The sequence below is a fragment of the Colius striatus genome, chromosome 3, assembly GCF_028858725.1.
Source record: "Colius striatus isolate bColStr4 chromosome 3, bColStr4.1.hap1, whole genome shotgun sequence".
NCBI classification, from domain to species: Eukaryota; Metazoa; Chordata; class Aves; order Coliiformes; family Coliidae; genus Colius; species Colius striatus.
The window spans coordinates 3,170,623-3,188,709 of record NC_084761.1 but is presented as its reverse complement, the minus strand read 5'-3'; the positions used below and the strand labels follow the sequence as shown (position 1 = coordinate 3,188,709).

The window sequence follows — 18,087 nt, the reverse complement described above, 5'->3', positions numbered from 1 at the left end:
GACTGAGGGGTGACCTCGTTCATGGTTACAAATCCATCAAGGGTGGGTGTGAGGAGGCTGGAGCCAGGCTGTGCTCAGCGATGGACAATGACAGGACAAGGGGCAACAAGCTGCAACAGAAGAGGTTCCAAAGCAACACAAGGACAAAGTTGTTCCCTGCTGAGGTGAGGGAGCACTGGCAGGGGCTGCCCAGATGGGCTGTGGAGGCTCCTTCTCTGGAGACATCCCACCCCAGCTGGATGAGTCCCTGTGTGCCCTGCCCTAGGTGGTGCTGCTCTGGCAGGGGGCTGCACTGGCTGAGCTTTCCAGGTCCTTTCCAACACTTAACATTCTATGATTCTATGTGAATCTGTGATTTAATAATCTTGGATTGCCCAAAGAAGGGAATAGAAAGGTTGAAACATCCACCCTTAAGATACGTTTCCTGCTCAGAAGCAATAGGCTTCTCCAGAATGCCTGCAAAAATGGAGGTGGAGCCCTAAACAGAGGAAATTCCATCTACAAGGATAAATGGATGCAGCAGCCACGAAGCAGAGGGAGTGATAACAGGGCTGTGGTGGTCATGGCAAGGCATTGGCCTGCTTTTCTAACCACCTGGTTGAAATGCTCTGCAATTGCTTAGCTTGCTTTGTGCTTCAAGTTTTGTCTGTGCCAGTCACTTGTGTCATATCTGTCTATTCAGTCATCTGTGCCCATGGCAATGCTTCCTGGCATGGGGAGGTTTGGTTGCACCCCAGTGAGGCATGGACAGGGTCTTGACAAGGAGGAAGAGAAGGAGGAGGAGGGAAAAAGCACTGGTGAGAGAGGCCTGTGCCCTCCCAGCACTACCCCTGTGCAGTGCTTTGCACTGTGTCGCTCCAGCTGGAGACTAAAACTGCTCCTGGCCTTGGGAAAGAGCATCACAGACCCAGCAGGGGATCTGACCATTGGAGAGAACACTTTTCCTCACTAACTGCATTTCCCACTCCTGATGAAGGGACTGTAATCCTAAGGGAGAGTCCAGCCTCGTGACCTGATTGTGGTCTGGGATGGGGACACGGGTAAATGTGTGCTCTGTGTGAGGGAACCTAGTGATCCCATAGAGACTCAGATGGGAGCAATGGCAGAAACATCAGTCAGGACGAGGAGACAGAGCAAAACCAGTCAACTTCTGTCTCCTAAAATAATCCTTTTCTTTTAAAGGTGAAAAATGTCGAAGTTTTATTGACCTTGCCCCGGCTTCTGAGAAAGGTAAGAAAACACAGCCAAGGCTTTTTTCCCATTTTACAAATGCCATCACTGCTGCTTCTTGTCATACTTGAGTGCCAGGGGAAACACTACTTCCAGAGCACACCAGGACCTACATGTCATCCATATCACACATAGCCAGGTGAAATACGTGCCAAGGGTTTAAGACAGCTGTTTGTTTACTCAGTTTTTGCAGCTCTGTCATTTCTCTGATGCACTTTCCCTTCATTTGGCTTTTAGCAAGAAAATGAAGGTTTTCATTGTAAGACAGACATTTCCCTTCTTCCTCTAGTGAGGAAGGATATGCTACATGGTTTCCTCAGGGCATGAAGATATTTGTGGTCAGAAAACTGCAGTCACACTACCAAATGTGTCTTTGTGGAAGGGAATTATATAAATGCTTGTTTGTATGATTTACCCTCAGGAAGGAAAAAATCAAGTGCACAAAGACAGGCTACAAAGGGTTTTTTTTTACTCTCATATTGGAGTTGCAGATTGTCAATAGCAGTTTAACCCATGTTTCAAAATAGCACTTATCAGGGGGGAAAAAATGGGTAGAGTTCAGTTAATAAATTGGGCAGCTGAGCCCATCCTGCTCCCTGCTCAGAACAGAGTGCTCTGCCCACAGCTGACGGGGTGCCTGAGCCTCACAGCGTCCATCACACTCTCAGTGGGCTTCTGAAGGATCCAAAGGATAGATTTAACACTTGTGTTTGTACAAAGAAGCGATATATCTTGCTGGATCACTTGAGACAACCGGGAAACCTTTTGGGCATACGTTGCCTTCATCAGGTCTGACAGAGAGGCAGTAAGTGGTGTAAGGAACGATTGTGCTTAGTTTGTTTGAATTGCTGATCAGCTGGACAAATTGAAAGGGAAGAGCAATTACCATTAATAAAGCAGTGAGGTATTTCAGGGAGAGAAACAGTAACAGAGACAGCCTCTGTGAAATTCATTGTAAGCAAACCTCAATAAATTATGCACATAAGGGAAGAACAATCCTGGAATTACTGTCACTAATGGGCTCTGAGTTAAATCTTACACACACAAATGGGACCTTGGGGCATAACTGTTCTTAGAAAACCACCAGCTCAACACTCAGCAGAGGTCAACAAACAAACTATCTATTAGAATGCATTAGCACAGGAGTTCAGAACAGAGCACACAGTATCCTGTTGCTGGGGGACTACACATCTGAAAGCTTCACCTTGGTGGAAAACACGGTGTGTTATTTTGTCCTTTTTAGTGCTGCTCACAGAACAGCAGCAAAGAGCTCTGGAAGTTTTTGTGCAAGGATGAGACTGAGACTCTTGAGCCCGAAGGAGAGATGTGTGAGTAGAGATATGATGGAGATTGATAAAGATATAAGAGCAACTGAAGAGGCAGCCTGGGGAACAGTAGCTCACTGCCTGTCCCAGTACAAGGACTAAGTGAGCATTGCATGACACCCTCAGGAGACAGACTCAAACCAAACCTGATATGTCTGTTAGAAAAGCAATGGGATGGCTTTGTGCTTTACCCATTTTCCATGGAAGTACACTGTGGTGCACAGTCCTTGGCTGCATCACCCACACTCTTTCCAAAACAGCATTTAGTGCTTTACTTTAAAGAATTTCTTTTGGTTCTGTGAAACACTGTCAGCAAATATCTCTATTTTCACTAGAATTTCAGAGCTGCTGCATGGTGTCAGGGTGTATTTCTAGACTATTCTATATTTTCTTTTTGAGGGAGGAAGGGTCTGCTGTAGTGCTATAAAGAAACTTGTGTCTATTTCTGAAGCCTATTCTTTCCATGGAGTTGTAAGGCATATTGACAGAAGGAGAGGGGAGTGCTCTGCCAGAGATGGAAAGTGCTGACTACCTGAGTCCTAAACAAAACTAGGATAACTTCCACAACTTTAGATCAAGCTGGACACTGTAACATAGTGAATGTGATTTTTTTACCATCAGTCTTGTGCTGCCCAGAGAGCCCTTCACCACGTGTGCCAAAATAAATGTGTGTCAACAGTACCTGATTTATTTGCACTGCAGAATTCTTTCACTTCTTGACTTAATCTGCTCTTTTTCCAGTTAGAAAGAACTTCTTGCTCCTTTAAATCCTTCCACACTCAGGATTGACTTTAGTGGCCACAGGCTTGTCAAGTGCACAGTTACACCCAGTGTAACCCAGTGTAGCTGAGTGGTACAGATCTTTGATTCTTCTTCCATCTGAATGAGAAATGATAAAATGCAGTGAATATCAAAATTTGGGTTCAGTTATCCAAACATATTGTGGCTTTCACCATCTATTGTGTATTTTTGGACTAAACTTACCTTCACAATGAGTCTTCGGCTGATTCAGCTTCCGTGCATATTCTTAGCACCACTTACCACTAAAAAGTGGCTGTTCAAGGCTTTGATTCCCTAAAATGTCTCCATGAGTACTCTGTTACTGCAGATTTTCACAGTTTTCCTTTCAGTTGGTTTTCCCTGATCCCAGGAAGACCTCTATCTAACCAACCTCTAAGCTAAACACAAGCTGTTGAAGCCTTTGCCTGCTTCTGAGCACATCATCTTTGACTTTTAAGGTGTGCTAAAAGGAAGCTAAAGATTAAACTCAGTCTAGTTGTATAGCCAGTCTCTTCCCCACTCCACCACCAATTAACAGCAAGCCAGTATAAAAGTCCTTCATAACATTTAAAACCTTCTTAGTATAGAAAAGCTAATCACCAAAAGTCACAGTAAAATAAAACCCATCTATGGTGCAGCCTGGCTACATCCTTACCAGAAACCCTGCATTGTTTCTTGTTCTTACTGTAGAAATGTAACAGCTTATCCTTGAGTTTCCTATCTTTAATCCCTTTGTGCTCATCTCCAGTGTAGCTGGGTACTGTCTCTCTGATCAGTTATTATACCATTGGCATATATTGCACCAAAGACATCTGTTAAAAGGAGGCAGCAAAATTTGGGGCAAACAGACCCACAGCATGGTATAAATAAGCATTTCCAACCCACACTAGGAGAGCTCTTCCCTGCATTTAAGGCAGCTGCCAACAATCTGTCAGAACCTTGTAAGCCTAACATTGAATTTATTAGCTATTGCTGGTTGTCAGTGCCAAATTTGCTTAACAAAATCAGCTTGGTGATGGTAGAGAATAACTAGAAGGGGGAAAAAATCATTTTCTGTGTCCACAAATATTTCTTGCACCATTTTCCTTTCACTGTTGATAAAGGATGAGAGGGCAGTAGCTGGTTACATTGGTCAGGACTTTTAATGAGCTCTCACAGAGCAGATGTTGTTGGGTGTGATTTTCTAACTTTCATTACAGATGTGAGGAGTAAGATAGCATCTATTTCCAAAGGGAGCTGGAAGGAAACTGTCTCAGCAGGCTGGAGCTGATCTTTCAGTTCTGAATTCCTTCTGGGATCTTCTCCACAAAACTTAATCAAAGTTTTGTTGCCACTGAGTATTTTGAGTCTGAGGAAGGATGGGATAAGCTATTTAGTGAGGGACACATGTGTGTTACACTGAAAGGTATGCTCTGTTTTCAGCTACTTGCAGCCTTTCCTCTCTGTTTGAGCTGTTGTAAACCTTGCTGAAACATGAGTCAAACTGCCTCTTGCAGGACCCAACAAGAATACCAAAGCTGGGACAAACCATTCTCCTCCTCTCATCACACTTTTCTAGCTCTTCTTTCCCCTTGCTTTAAATCTGTGCTCCAGAGGACTTCCAACAAGCCACAGAGGATATATTGAAAAGAAATCAAAGGCAATATTATGCCTAGAAACCATGGCACCACATTGGAAAGGAAAAAAAAATAGCAGTATGTCCCATCAAATGATCTGGGTGGGGATTTGAGCTTCTGCATCCTTCTATAAACACATGAATGTCAACTGTCAACCACAGTGACACAGTGAGTGCTGGAGGATGAGGAGAGAAAACCAGCCAAACTCCTCGTGGAAGTGAAGACTGGGATATTTACAGTGGAAATCAGTCAGAAACAGCCTTTGCACTGGAAGAGATTTGCTGGGGAACAGTGGGGGTTTGCAGGAAATGTGATGACTCAGGAGTTGTTGGGATGGTGTTCACTGAGGCTGTGACTCAGGCACTTTCCAAGCACCCAAAATGCCTGCAGCATGTACTGAAATTAGGTACTCTGGCCTGAGGAGTCCTGTGGGGTGGTTGCTTCTGGAAGAGGCTCCAAGGCTAGTGTTGGCTCAGAATTTAGCAGCTCAAAACACAGGGCAGGATTCACAGGACAGACTCCTTGCATGTATGGAACAATCTGATCTAAGTTACTCTAATGCTCTGTAGGACCTCCCTTGCTCCAGCTATGATGTCTATGGGATAATACTCACGACTGGCAAAGCAGCAGGTCATCAGCAACTGTCTATATTGCAGTGCTTTCTACTTATTTATAAGGAAATTCACATGCATAAAATAAACAAGACATTTTAGACACTGTGGAGGTTGAGGCAAGGGAAAACCCTGCAGAAGGAAAATGCTCATTGCTAGTGAGCGTTTAACAGTCCAAACTGTTACAGGGGACTTTTAAAGTCAGAGACTGTACTGGCAGAGGTAGGAGATGCCTTCTGCATGTTCTCTACACAGCTCATGATGATGCATCCTGTAGAGATGAAGCAATAAAAATTCTATATTGTCTAAAAAATAGCTGGCAAAACTAAGGTAGCACATGGCAAACAGCAAATAAACAAATAAAGTCTCACCTAAACACAGCATGGAAAAAGAAAAGCTGAGCCAAATCTATACATGCTTCTAAAGCAGCACTACAACAGCCATTAATGAGAAGAGAAACTAGATGCCTGATTTTAATGGGTTCTGACAAAGTAGGTGTAGCAGAAATTTGACAGGAGAAAGATAATTAGTGGGACAATAACGTCTTGGTACTGATTACACTGAATGACAAAGCAGATGTCAGCTACTCAAGCTGAATCAGAATAATCAGGTAACGTCATTAACGAGCAACACAATCTTTGTGGATGGATTCCATGCTCAGTTACAAAGAAAATAAAGGCTGATATTAGTGATCACCCATTGGGATGGATTACATTAACAGGGTTAAACTTGATATCAGAAAAGGTGTAAGGATAGAAAGCAAAACAGTAGGAGCAGACTCCAGAACTCCATGCACAGACTGAGGAAACATTGTGCTTGGTATGACACAGAGATTAAAATTTGAACAAACTTCACGAGCATGGAGTTGGGAAACTTATAACTCTTGGCTCACTCCTCAGTGGGGAATTTGTTTCAAAATGGTAGTCAGAGCTTGTACCTGTGACTGACAGAGATTCAGCATCCTTGCAGAAGCCATAGAAGCTTCAAAAGAAGTTCTGAAGAGGAGAACACAAGAAAAGACAAGAGCTGATTAAAAGAAATTAAAAGTTTTAGCTGAAAGGACCAAAAGAGCTTGCAAATTTTAAAGACACTAGATCTACTACAGGCATTTCAACTGTTCACAAGTCTTTCTCAGTCACTGAGTGACTGAGAGACAAGGGCAAATAATAGTCAGTGTTGATAAAGGCAAAGAACATGAAGAGCAATCCCACCTTTACATATACAGTGATGGGTTGTGAATTAGCTTCTACCCCTAAGGATAGAGCTCTTGGAGCAGTGACAGACACTTCTATGAAAACATTAATTCACTGCTCAGCAGAGATTAAAAGATGAAAAGAAACATTAGGATCATTGTAAGGAAATAAAGAACAAAACCAAAAAGTCACCATGCCACCACATGTATTCACAATATAGCCACCCACAGCTCTCCATGTGCACCTCCCATCCCTCTCCTGCCAGCCCCAGCTCAGAAAAGTAATGATAACATTCAAAGAGATGGAGAGAAGAGTTTGAGAACTATGCTTAAAGATAGAGAATACTCTTTTTTTTGTATGAGAAGGACAAAGCAGAACAAGTTTCAGGCTGGAAAAGACACAAATGAAACCCATAATAGCCAAGTTAAAAAACAAACCTTTTTGTGTGCTGGGGAGAACAAAAAAAGAGGATAGATTTATGTAAAAGGACCATTTAGAGACTTTCATCCAGTGAAAAGAAATGCAACTGGGTCTCCCACAAGAGTTGTACACTTTACCAAAACAGTCTCTAGTCTTTTCTTTGAATAACTAATATTCTGTTTGCATTACTCTTACTAAATCTGCACTAAGGTGTATGCACACACACACACACACAAGCACCTGTACACTTCTATTAGGAGGGTTATGATGAAGCATGCAGGAAAAACTGTTACTAACATTCAATCTGTGCCTTCTTACACGTGTATTGTGAATCATTGATGTTATTTTTTGGAAGTTCATCAGATGTGCAAAGACAGGCTGGATAGCAGAATTCAAGCTAAATTGCTAAAAGGAAGCAACAGCCTTGCTTTGGGGATGCCAGAGGCATGGAGAACACTAATTCTCTGCTGTGGGCAATGCTAGCCACAAGAACAGAAGTCATCCCTCAGCCTAGTGCTGAGGGTGGAAGAACACCACAGACCCTGCAGCACAGGTCTTAAAGGGAAACGTTTAACTCAAGGATATTTCTTGAGGCATATGGGATAGTCCTGATTTGAAGTGTTTGGCTTTGTTTTTGTTACTCGCTATGTTAGTGCTAGACCAGGAAAAAGAGAATATGGGCATAAAGATATTCCACAGTCAGCTCAGATTAAATTCAGAACCAAGCTCAATGTTTGAACCATGAAAAGTCATAGAAAATATATCATCATGTAGAAGAGAAATGTGTCATGATCCACCTTTCAGCCTCACCTTCCAAAATAAAGAAACTAATGAAGAACTAAAGCTGAGAGTGGGTTGGATGAGTGGATGGTGAGGTGGACTGAGAACTAGCCAAATGACAAAGCCCAAAGCGTGGTGATCAACGGAGCCAAGTCAAGTTGGAAGCCTGTGGCCAGTGGGGTTCCACAGGGGTCAGTTCTGGGGCCAGTCTTGTTCAACATCTTCATCAGTGATCTGGATGAGGGGACAGAGTGTACCAAACTGGGAGGGCTGGCTTGTACACCAGGAGTGTGCTGCCATTCAGCAAGGTCTGGGCAGACTTGAGAGGTTTTCAAAGCCCACCTGGACACGTTCCTGTGTCCCCGATTGAGTGGAACCTGCTTTAGCAGGGGTTGGACTGGATGAGCTCTGGAGGTCCCTTCCAACCCCAACCATTCTGTCATTCTGTAAACAAAAATCAAAACAGCTGGCATTCCTTCTCTCATTTAAGCAGTTTCAGGTATTTGTCATATGGTCTCATGTTTTGCAAACTGCTGTCTCTTGTCTGGCTGCTGGCCCTTCATTTAACTATATTACATGTTTCACAGTAACAGGTAGTTTTAGGTATCTCTGACAGCTTTTAGGATCGTGTTTTGGAGGAACATCTCTCATAGCTCTGTGGTCTACTCTCCATATTTTTTTACAGCACAAGAGGAGCAGGCAGATGGTCTGATATTATGAGACTGCATTAACCAACAGATGGGCTGACTGCTCAGAGCTGAGTCCCTATGCCAGCCACAACAGCATGCTCAGTGTTTATTCCTTTCACCATTTTTTATTGATCACTCCAATATTTCTGGCCTGTAATTCCCAGTATTGGAGCAGCAGTGATGAGCAAATGACTCAAACCACCAGAATTCAACCAGAGGAGAAAGCATGAGATTTACATGGCCCTTTCAAGCTTACTGTAATGCTTTTCCAAACAAGACACACGACATTTCTCAGTGTGTACCCATTTGTATATTTGTTTTCCTCTCTCCTCTCTTTCACTGAACGTGAAGAGGAGAGATTAAAGCAAGACCCAGGTGACTGTTCCTACATAGTGGGTAAGTCTGGAAAAGCAAAGCAATGACAGCCTGAGTCAAAAGATAGCAAATATAGGCCAGGAGGAACAAAGCAGACAGGACCAATGATGCAGAGTGAATGTTATTCTGCATAGGTAAACAGAACATCTTAAAGATGAATTCCACAAGAAAACCAAACATCCATTAGGTCTACTGATCACTCAGCATTAAAAAAACAGCACCTACTAGATTTTGCAGCTGCCAGGGTGCTCACAGCATCACACTGTTCTCTCTGGAACAGAGGATTAAAGAAATAACCACCTTTTCCCTGGTGTGGGTGCCACAGGCTGTGGCTGGTCAGCATCTTTCTGAGAATTACATCTCGATAAGGACTAGGGAAGTGCAAGAGGACTTCTGTGGTCACTCCCTTCGCTGCAATCTCTGCTCCCTTTGGCCTCCTTTCCCAGGAAGGATGACAAGAAGGATCTGCCCTCAATTTTTCAGTTATGAAGAAGTTCTCAGTCTCTCACACACTGCTGAGATCTACCACACTACCTTATTGGAGCACCTTAGAGTTTCATCACTAAAAACCAAACCAAGGAGGAGGATCCGCTCCCATCTAGCACACAGGTGCTCTCCTCCCATCTCTAATGCCACTGTTAAGCTCATAAAGGACGACAAAGGCAAGTAATAACTCCTCCACCTCCCTGGCTGCTGCAGCATGCATGGAGACCAAGAAGTAGAGAGAAATATTTTTGTACAAAGAAGGAGCAACACTTGCACCATAGCTGCCTCCATACAAATTCACACAACCCAAGCCCAGACTTTGCCCTCATGCGTGGTTCTTTTCCTCACACATTGGATGACATCCATCTAGTTGACTTATCACAGCATCTTGTAGTTTCCCTGTGCCCAGCACTTCAGGGATCTTGGAGACAACTGTGATTCATGGGCTAACAGGAGCTTCAAGTAACAGCATCAGTGTCTGGTGCTAGCAGCAATGTCAGCAAGGAGGTAAGAAGGATGCACACCCTCCAGGACAATGTTGTTTGGACACTGATGTCTCTTCAGCTGCTCAACAGTGCAAGCACCTGGCTTGTCCTCTGAGGGCAGTGCTCTGGATTTCATCTCAGTCAGGTGTGACAAACTCCGTAGTTATTCAGGAGCTCACATTGCTCAGCTCCACTGCTTCTAGTGTATATAATTTTTTGTCACATGATGAAATGGGATCTAGAAAAAATCCCCAAAGCCTCTATTTGCTTTTATCAGAATTTCTCAGATAGATGAAGGCTGAATTGACAGAGGAGTGACTTGAGATAATGTCTCATTGTAGCTCAGACAGACCCCGACTACCAGAGCAGATGTGTAACACTGATTTATGAGGAATGTGGCAAGTATAAACCTTTTCAAGACCTCTTTGGCTGCCTGAACCATTGTCCAGTCTGATTACTTGCTCAGAGACAGTGTGGCACAGTGTGGCAGCTCAAATGAGGCTGCTTTGGTCAGATCCTTGAACTCCTCAGTGTGGAGGGCAGTTCTGCTAATAGAAGGGCTGGTGAGCAGCAACCCCAGAACATCTTCAGTAGGGAGCAGAGACTGAGGCAGTAGGTGTTTCTAAGAAAGATGAAATCCCACTGAGGTATTCTGAATATGAGTTTACTCCAATTAGAAAGCTAATTTTCTGTCTGAAAGGGCCCTTAGAAATCTATACAGGCTCAGGGCTATTGCTTCTTGGACAAGCTGTGTCACACAGCTTGGCAGGTGATACATTCATTTATAGGGGGTTTTATGCTGGCATAATTTCCAAGCCACTAGCCAAAATGCATGACTAACATTTTCATGCACACAATTCCTGCCTATACTGCATATAACATAGTTAACATGAGTCAGCAATCTCCTTCAGGAACAGCAATATGATTTTTCCCAGAAGAGATCCTTTACGAGCAAACAGCTCATGTTTATGGATTAAAAATGCTTTGAACTCTAACAGCAATTTCTCTGATGGCCACCTCTTCAGTGCTGCCTTGAGAACATGTACTAATATTGGATATTTGACAGTCATTTTCACGACCTGACCAGCCTGGAGAAGTAGTTAGGAGAAGATTTCAATATCTTGTTTTCATCTGGAGATAGGACCTTACAGTCTGCCATCAGAAACTGTTGGCATAGTGAGCTTGCAACAAAAAAGCAACTTTTCCACTTTGCCAACAAGTATGAAGAAAACTCCATGTGAATATAGATGGTAGGAGGTAGAGACGTGTATAGATGTGTATTTAGACCCTAGAACTGTTTGGGCATCTCTATTCATCTCAATATCTCATCAGTAATTGAAATTATAGAACTTTGTGGTTCCAACAACAGCAGCAAATGCTTCTTTATCATCCTGAACATCATTCAGTTCAGATGGTATCCCAGTTTTTCATATTTCCATCCAAATTGCTAACAAGTCTGAGACTGGCTTTAGCAATGCAACACACGACAACTAAGAATCATCTTTGCATGTTGTGAGGAAAGAGCAGAGACAAGCACATCAGTAACTTCTTGACAATCTTGAAGTCAGTTTAACCAGAGCTTTCTCACAGAAAAGGCTGAGTCAGCAACTGTTGCTTTTTATAACAGGAAATTACAGTGGATTTAGACAAAGAATACTTGATGTCTTGATATCTACTTTTGCTCAGAGTGCTATGAATGATCCTTACTGTTTCTTACTCCAAAGGAAAAAGACCAGGTGCATATCAGCAGAATAACCTGTGACAACAACAGCAGTTTCCCCAGTTTCACATTTATACTGCTCAGGTAACAACCAGTCAAAATCAGCTCAAAACTCCTGGAAGTCATTAACCTCACCTGCATCACTAACATCAATTCTTTGGGTTCCTTAATTGAGAATTCAAGGGTACAATGTCTCAAGATCTTCTAAGTGGAGTTTGTATGAGTGTTTTCAGACTCTTTTTCAAAGGAAGCTGAGCATTGAGGATTCCTGACTCAAAGTGCTCCTTGGTGAGAGGCAGTAGCCTGTTCGTTTATGGTGCCTTCCCTGGTGGTCAGGCCTGACTTGAAATAAATTCAGGTGTTGTGAAGAACTTTTGAGCCCTGAGACTCATTGCAGGCTGAGGTAAAACCACCTTACTGCCAGAAAAAAATATTCAGTTTGTTTCATTCCCCCAGAACTATCTACAACACCCTTTTGTTACCACGTTGTCTCTGGCAGATGCCTTTAACATGATCACCAGTTTTGCAGAAACGCACCCAGTATCCATGAATCTCCTTTCAAAATGTTGATGCTGCCCTCCACTGTCTGACAGAAAAGCAAAGGGGTTGATCTTGGCAGATGGTTCATGATGTCCTTGAGTTCAGAAAACTTTACTGATCGTGTGGGCAACAGTTATCTTTCCAGTCACCACAAAGAGCATGTTCACTTGGCATTGCTGGAAAATGAACTTCCTTGGCAAGTAATGATGCTGAAGCAATGGCTGAGTCCATGAGGAGGTGGCACTGATGCTTTTCACCATGAACTCACCAGCAAGACAGTCTCTTAGCACATTGCTGAGGAAATAATAGCTCAGAAATACAAAGAAGTTCAGGAATGTCCTGGTTAGTTGACTGAACTTGCAAAATCAGAACCTTTGGACAGTGACAGACACACAGATGAAAAACATGCTTACATTTTAGATGAAGTTGGCGATCATCTAGAGTGCAATCTGTCTTGAGATCAGATGATATGCGTCACAGAATCACACAGAATCTGAACTGTCGGAAGGGACCTTGAAAGATCACCTAGTCCAGTCCCCATGAAGGTGATATGATTCTTTCTGAGACAGGAGTCCTATGATGTAAGTTGACGTGATATTTTTCAGTGAGTCCCAGCTTTGCCATCCCAAGTTCCAGGTGAGCAGCTCAGCCCAGGTGCTGAATTCCAGTGCCATAGCTTTGCAATGAGGTTGTCCTGAAGACAGTGACTCCTTTACCTCCAGGAACAGCTTCACAGTCTGTGGTTTTCAGCTTCAGACCAATCCCAATTGTATAATAGCTGTACATCCAACAGTGTAATATCTGTGGGGCTGAAGCAAAGATGCAAAGTGGCCCACAGTACACAAAAATAACTCTATCATTGTCAGCATCCCTGTTGAGGACATGACAGACTGGCTGGTCTAGGAGAACCAGAGGGAAAAATGGCAGGATAAGGTGTATTAGAATAGCAGATGTTGATGGTACCAGGATTATTGGGTCATCAAGATCCTAGTGCCCATCTATCTGCAGCTTTTCAGACACCAGGTTGGAAGATACAGGACAAGTAAATTATGTTGTATGAATCAGAGTAAAAATCAGGTAAATCAGAGACATGACAGAACAGCAAGACAGGTCCCTGTCAGCTCCTGGACAGGACAACAAGGAACACACAAACCTAGCACACTTGTGCTAACCTACAAAAAGCCCAGAAAGCATGAGAAGGACTCAACAGCTTGCACTCTCTGTATTATTTCAGGGAATCCTGGAAAGGTTGACTAAGCACATGTGTCTTGGTGCTTGCACACTGGATGGACTCCTTGCACATACTCATGGCTCTTGAGAATGTGTGTTCAGGACTATAAGTGAAATCAGTTTTGATTTAGTTCTGTGTTAAAGTAAAAGCCTCTCCTTTCCCAGGACGCCTCACATTGCTGCCACAATGTCACAGCATTATTTCCTTGTAGGTGTGCAGGGATGACACACTGTCTGACAAATGCTGCACATAGTGAGGAGGAGGCAGGTCAGAACCTGCAATCTTTCTGCATTAACAAGGAAAAGTCCTTGGCATAACAGGCACGTCCCAGCTGAGCTCTGTACACAAACCCACAGCACCTTCTCTGCACATGGAACAGGCAGCTTGATGAACAGGTGAGGAAAAAAGTATTAAGAGGATGAAGATAAAAAATGAGAGAAAGCTGGTGATTTATACCAAGTGAGACCCTCAGATACAGGCCATCCAGGTAGGATTCACTCCAAATAAATCAAGTGCTGACTCTTCTGAAGGATAGTTTTCCTACAAAAGCTGTTAGGCCAGACAAATCCCAGGAGCAGAGGACACAGACTGGTGGGAAATAGGCAGAACAGGTGACAGCAGTGAAGAAAGGGAAAGAGAAAAATCCCCTGGAGAGCTTCTTCTCTGTCACCTGGAATAACTTAGGTCTCCTCAAGAGAAGGACCTCTTTACTTTGCAGGAAGAAGGCTGTAAGAGGTTGTAAGTGGAAGTAAGTGATGCCAAGTGACTGCCTCATGAGCCGCGTGTTGAGAGACGAGCAGTGGGAGATCACTTCACCATCAGCACAGAACAGAGACACCATCTCCTGAATTAATAACCTGGATCAACTGTTCTGCTTCTGACAGCCCCAGGAAGATGCCAAATCCAGATACAGTTTGCATTTTCTGGATGGTATTATTTCAGATGGAATTGAAATCAAAGCAGGCAGGACAGGACATGTTCTATGAGCTAAGAAAATACTGTATGTATGACTTACCTGCCCCACATGAAATGCATTTTAAAAGGCAAAGAGCAGATATTCAGCATAAGCCATGCAATAAGACATGAGAGTTAGACATAGAGTTCTTTTCCAGATAGGAACAGGGCCCACAAAAGAAGGATGAACTGCCTGTGCCTTCCATGAGCAACTCACCAGTCTTTATGTCTCACTAGAAAAAGGTTTCACAGGAGAGCAAAACTCCTGACTCATCAGAGTTATAGTTCATCTCTCTTTCTCCTTCAGTTATCCCTAACACACATAACTTCCCTCAGCTGCTCCCCCAGCACATTAGAGCTACCAGCTGTACACCAACTGAACCCTCAAGTCATCAGCCAAGCCCTCAGATCCCTTTCTGCAGGGCTGCACTTCAGCCTGTTGTCACCCAGTCCATACAAACATGCAGGATTACACTGTCCCAAGAGCAGAATACAGCATTTGTCCTGGTTACTTTTCATTCAGTTGGTGATTTCCAAGCACTCAACTCTACCAAGGTCTCTAAGGCCTCTCTACTCTTGAAGGATTCAATATCTCCTCCTAATGTAGTATCATCAGCAAACTTCTTAGCATGTGCTCCACTCCTGTGTGCAGGCCTTGGATAAACACATGCACAAGAACTGGCCCTAAAACTGCTGACTGGACACCATTGGTGATGTAACCCCAACTCTTTGACCCATCAGCCAGTTCACTCAAGGAAGAAGACAGAGCCACATCAGTCTTGAACTGCAGTCACTACTACAGCACTGCCTTTGAGTGTAGATACCAACAGTGAGTTATCCTCTAAGCTTGAAACAGGGCAATAAACATCTGGGCAGATATGCTGTATGGTATGTTATATTGTTCATTCTAGTTTGGGCTGAAGCATTTGTGAATCAGAGCTCGTTAGTTAGGGCTCTCTCCTGCCTCAGTTTGTAGGTCAGGTTTCTATAATCTCATTCTTTCCAAACCACACATTTCACCATTTACTTGTCACAGAAATTTCTGTTTGTGAAAAAATGAGGCAAAATCCCTTCTTAATCCTCCTGTATCACAGAACAACACTCTCGCTGTCTCTCACTTGGATCTCTTTTTGGAAGGGTGTGCCAGTTGCTCTGATACCAAGTTGATTAATAGGAGTGAGATAAACACCTCCTTGCTGTTGACAGATGCAATATTACACATGCAGTCACTGTGAAAAATGGAAAGGTTTCTTTATTACTGCCTCAGGAGTATTGTTTAAAACTCAAAAGGTCAGATATGGTGGCAACAACGAATAGCACAAATTAATTAGATGCAATTATAAAGATAAGTTCCCAGACAAAAAGTGAGCTGGGTGGGATCAACCTGGTCACTAAGAGGACACTGAAATATTTGAGAAAAGTGAGATTGCAAGTCTGGCTTGATCAGGTCAACCATAGGCATTATCACATGTATGTTCTTCCAGAGAGGAGAGACTGTATTACTGTAAGCGAAGCCTGTAGCAGTCTCTATGGTTACAGCTAACGTTTTCTAATATAAGCCATTGTCTTCAGATGCTTAACTTCCACATCTCAACTGCTTAGGCTGAAATTTTCCATCACTGCTCATTGTTTCCAGGTGAATTCTCTAGCAATCAGGTTAGCAAATGTACTGAAGAATTGTAGCAGATTCTCACGCTGAAACAGAGATTGGGAATTGGGCAGGGACTCAATATTATCATCTGTTAGCATCCTCTCAAATCTACCCTGTGGCTTGGTGACACTAAAAGACTCAGCAGATTCTGCTAGAGATTTTGTGCTGAAATATCCAAAAGTGCCATCCACAGTGGATGAATCAGTTTCAGCCAGTCACTACCAAACACTGCCACATCCACTTACCTGTGCACAGCCCCAGAGTCCTGCAGCACCCACTGTTCAAACAGGCCATGTCAACTCTGCCCTTCCTCTGAGGGACTGCACCTAGGGGTTGAGAAAATGGAAGGCAGCCCAAATTTTGGGTCTGCAGGCTTTTCAACTGACTATGTCATAAAGAACTGGCTCCACATCACCAGTGTTCTGGCAGTTTTCATATTAGTCCCAACAGCAGAGACTCGTGCAGTGGATCCAAACAGCCCAAGTCAGAACAGTCATTCTTCAGGCCACCAGCTTCTGTGAAAGAGTTTCTAGTAACAGGCCCCAACACCACTCTGTGATAAGCATTTTAAAACCTGGACTGAAAACATGGTCTTTGAACAGTCTCATGAGAAAAAGGTATCCAAGCCTGTTCATACCCCACCAGCTCATATTATGTGCCCTCACCATTGTGTAAGCTAGATTCTGCTCACCTCAATCTGAACACAGGGAGAGAAAATAGGTTCTATGTCATATGCTTTGGGCCAGAGGAGCCAAGAGGTTTTAGATACACCTTGGACAACAGCTTGTTCTTTCTACCCCTTTTATCCCGTCACCTTTTATTGACCATTTCTGTTTTTCAGAGTTTGGCTGATAGTTTGCTAATTCTAAGCTTTCTGAATCCACAACTGCTCCTAGTTATTCCTGATTCCCTAATTCATTTTTTAACAAACTTTAACCTCTTGAAAGTATTTACCAAAGAAGTGACTGGCTGCTGCTCTTGTGCATTGCAGGTGTCCTGTGGCTGTCGGTAGTATCCGAGGTGTTATACATCATGCTGTTAGTCGTCGGGTTCAGCCTTATGTGCCTCGAGCTCTTTCATTCAAGCAGTGTGATAGATGGGCTCAAGTTAAATGCCTTTGCTGCTGTCTTCACTGTGCTTTCAGGTATGAACTTTCTCTTTCTCTTTTGCCTGAGGAGCCATGACAAAACAAAAACTCTAAAACTTTGAAAGAATAAACACTGGGAGCTACAAGACTCTTTTATCCCCATTTAGCTGTCGCATTTTTCACTACACATTTTTGTTCCTTTGGAACAGGGACTGCATGATAAATTTGCCTCTTGCCAGGGAGAAGTAAAAATACATATTCTTGATTTCACAAAGGCAATGCAGTAATCAGCCTTCCCCCAGCCTGCACAGCCATTACTGGAGCTTAAGCCTCCATTTTCAGCATCATCATACTGATTATCCAATAGAAAATGAAAAACTTAGTGTTGAAAAGTCTTTTTTCTGTGTCAATCCTAAAAGCAGGTGAAGGCCTGATGCTTCAAACCAAAGAAAGAAACCCATCTTGTCCATTAGCAAAATTGAGAATGAAAAAGGTTCCAGTAATTGCACTTAGGAACAACCCCAAGAGTAATTTGGAGCCCTGTACATCTCCCAGAACAACTCTATCAGGGTATTTTTGTGCTCAGTCTGTACTTGGAGCCCTTCAGCCTATGGACTTGAGGAATTCACATCTCTAAAAGAAGTTATCAAAACTAACCACGTAATTAAGGGCCCCTTCACTTCTGTGCTGGCTAAAAAACCCTCTTCCCGGGATTTATACAGGCAACCAGCCCAAGCTGGCTTTTGTGAGCACTCCTGCATGGACTTCTCTGGCAGAAAGAACTTCTGCAATAAAAGTGCATTTTATTCTGCTGTATTTCAAGCTGAAAGAGATTATAAGAAGCAGTGTGCATTCTGTGAAGGAGTTTGTATCTTCAGGGATAGCTTGAAATTATGCAATACAGTTAGTGGCAG

The 18,087-nt window shown here is 43.2% G+C and overlaps 1 protein-coding gene across 1 annotated transcript in view; it reads left to right on the top strand.

The window, feature by feature from the left end:
• The window catches only part of GSG1L (GSG1 like), a 57,730-nt gene that overhangs the window by 15,793 nt on the left and 23,850 nt on the right, over positions 1 to 18,087 (top strand). The window contains exons 2-3 of the mRNA XM_061993563.1: positions 1,183 to 1,230; positions 17,078 to 17,230. Coding sequence (XP_061849547.1) covers positions 17,119 to 17,230 — 112 coding nt within the window. The 5' untranslated portion in view covers positions 1,183 to 1,230; positions 17,078 to 17,118. The remainder of the gene's footprint in view (positions 1 to 1,182; positions 1,231 to 17,077; positions 17,231 to 18,087) is intronic.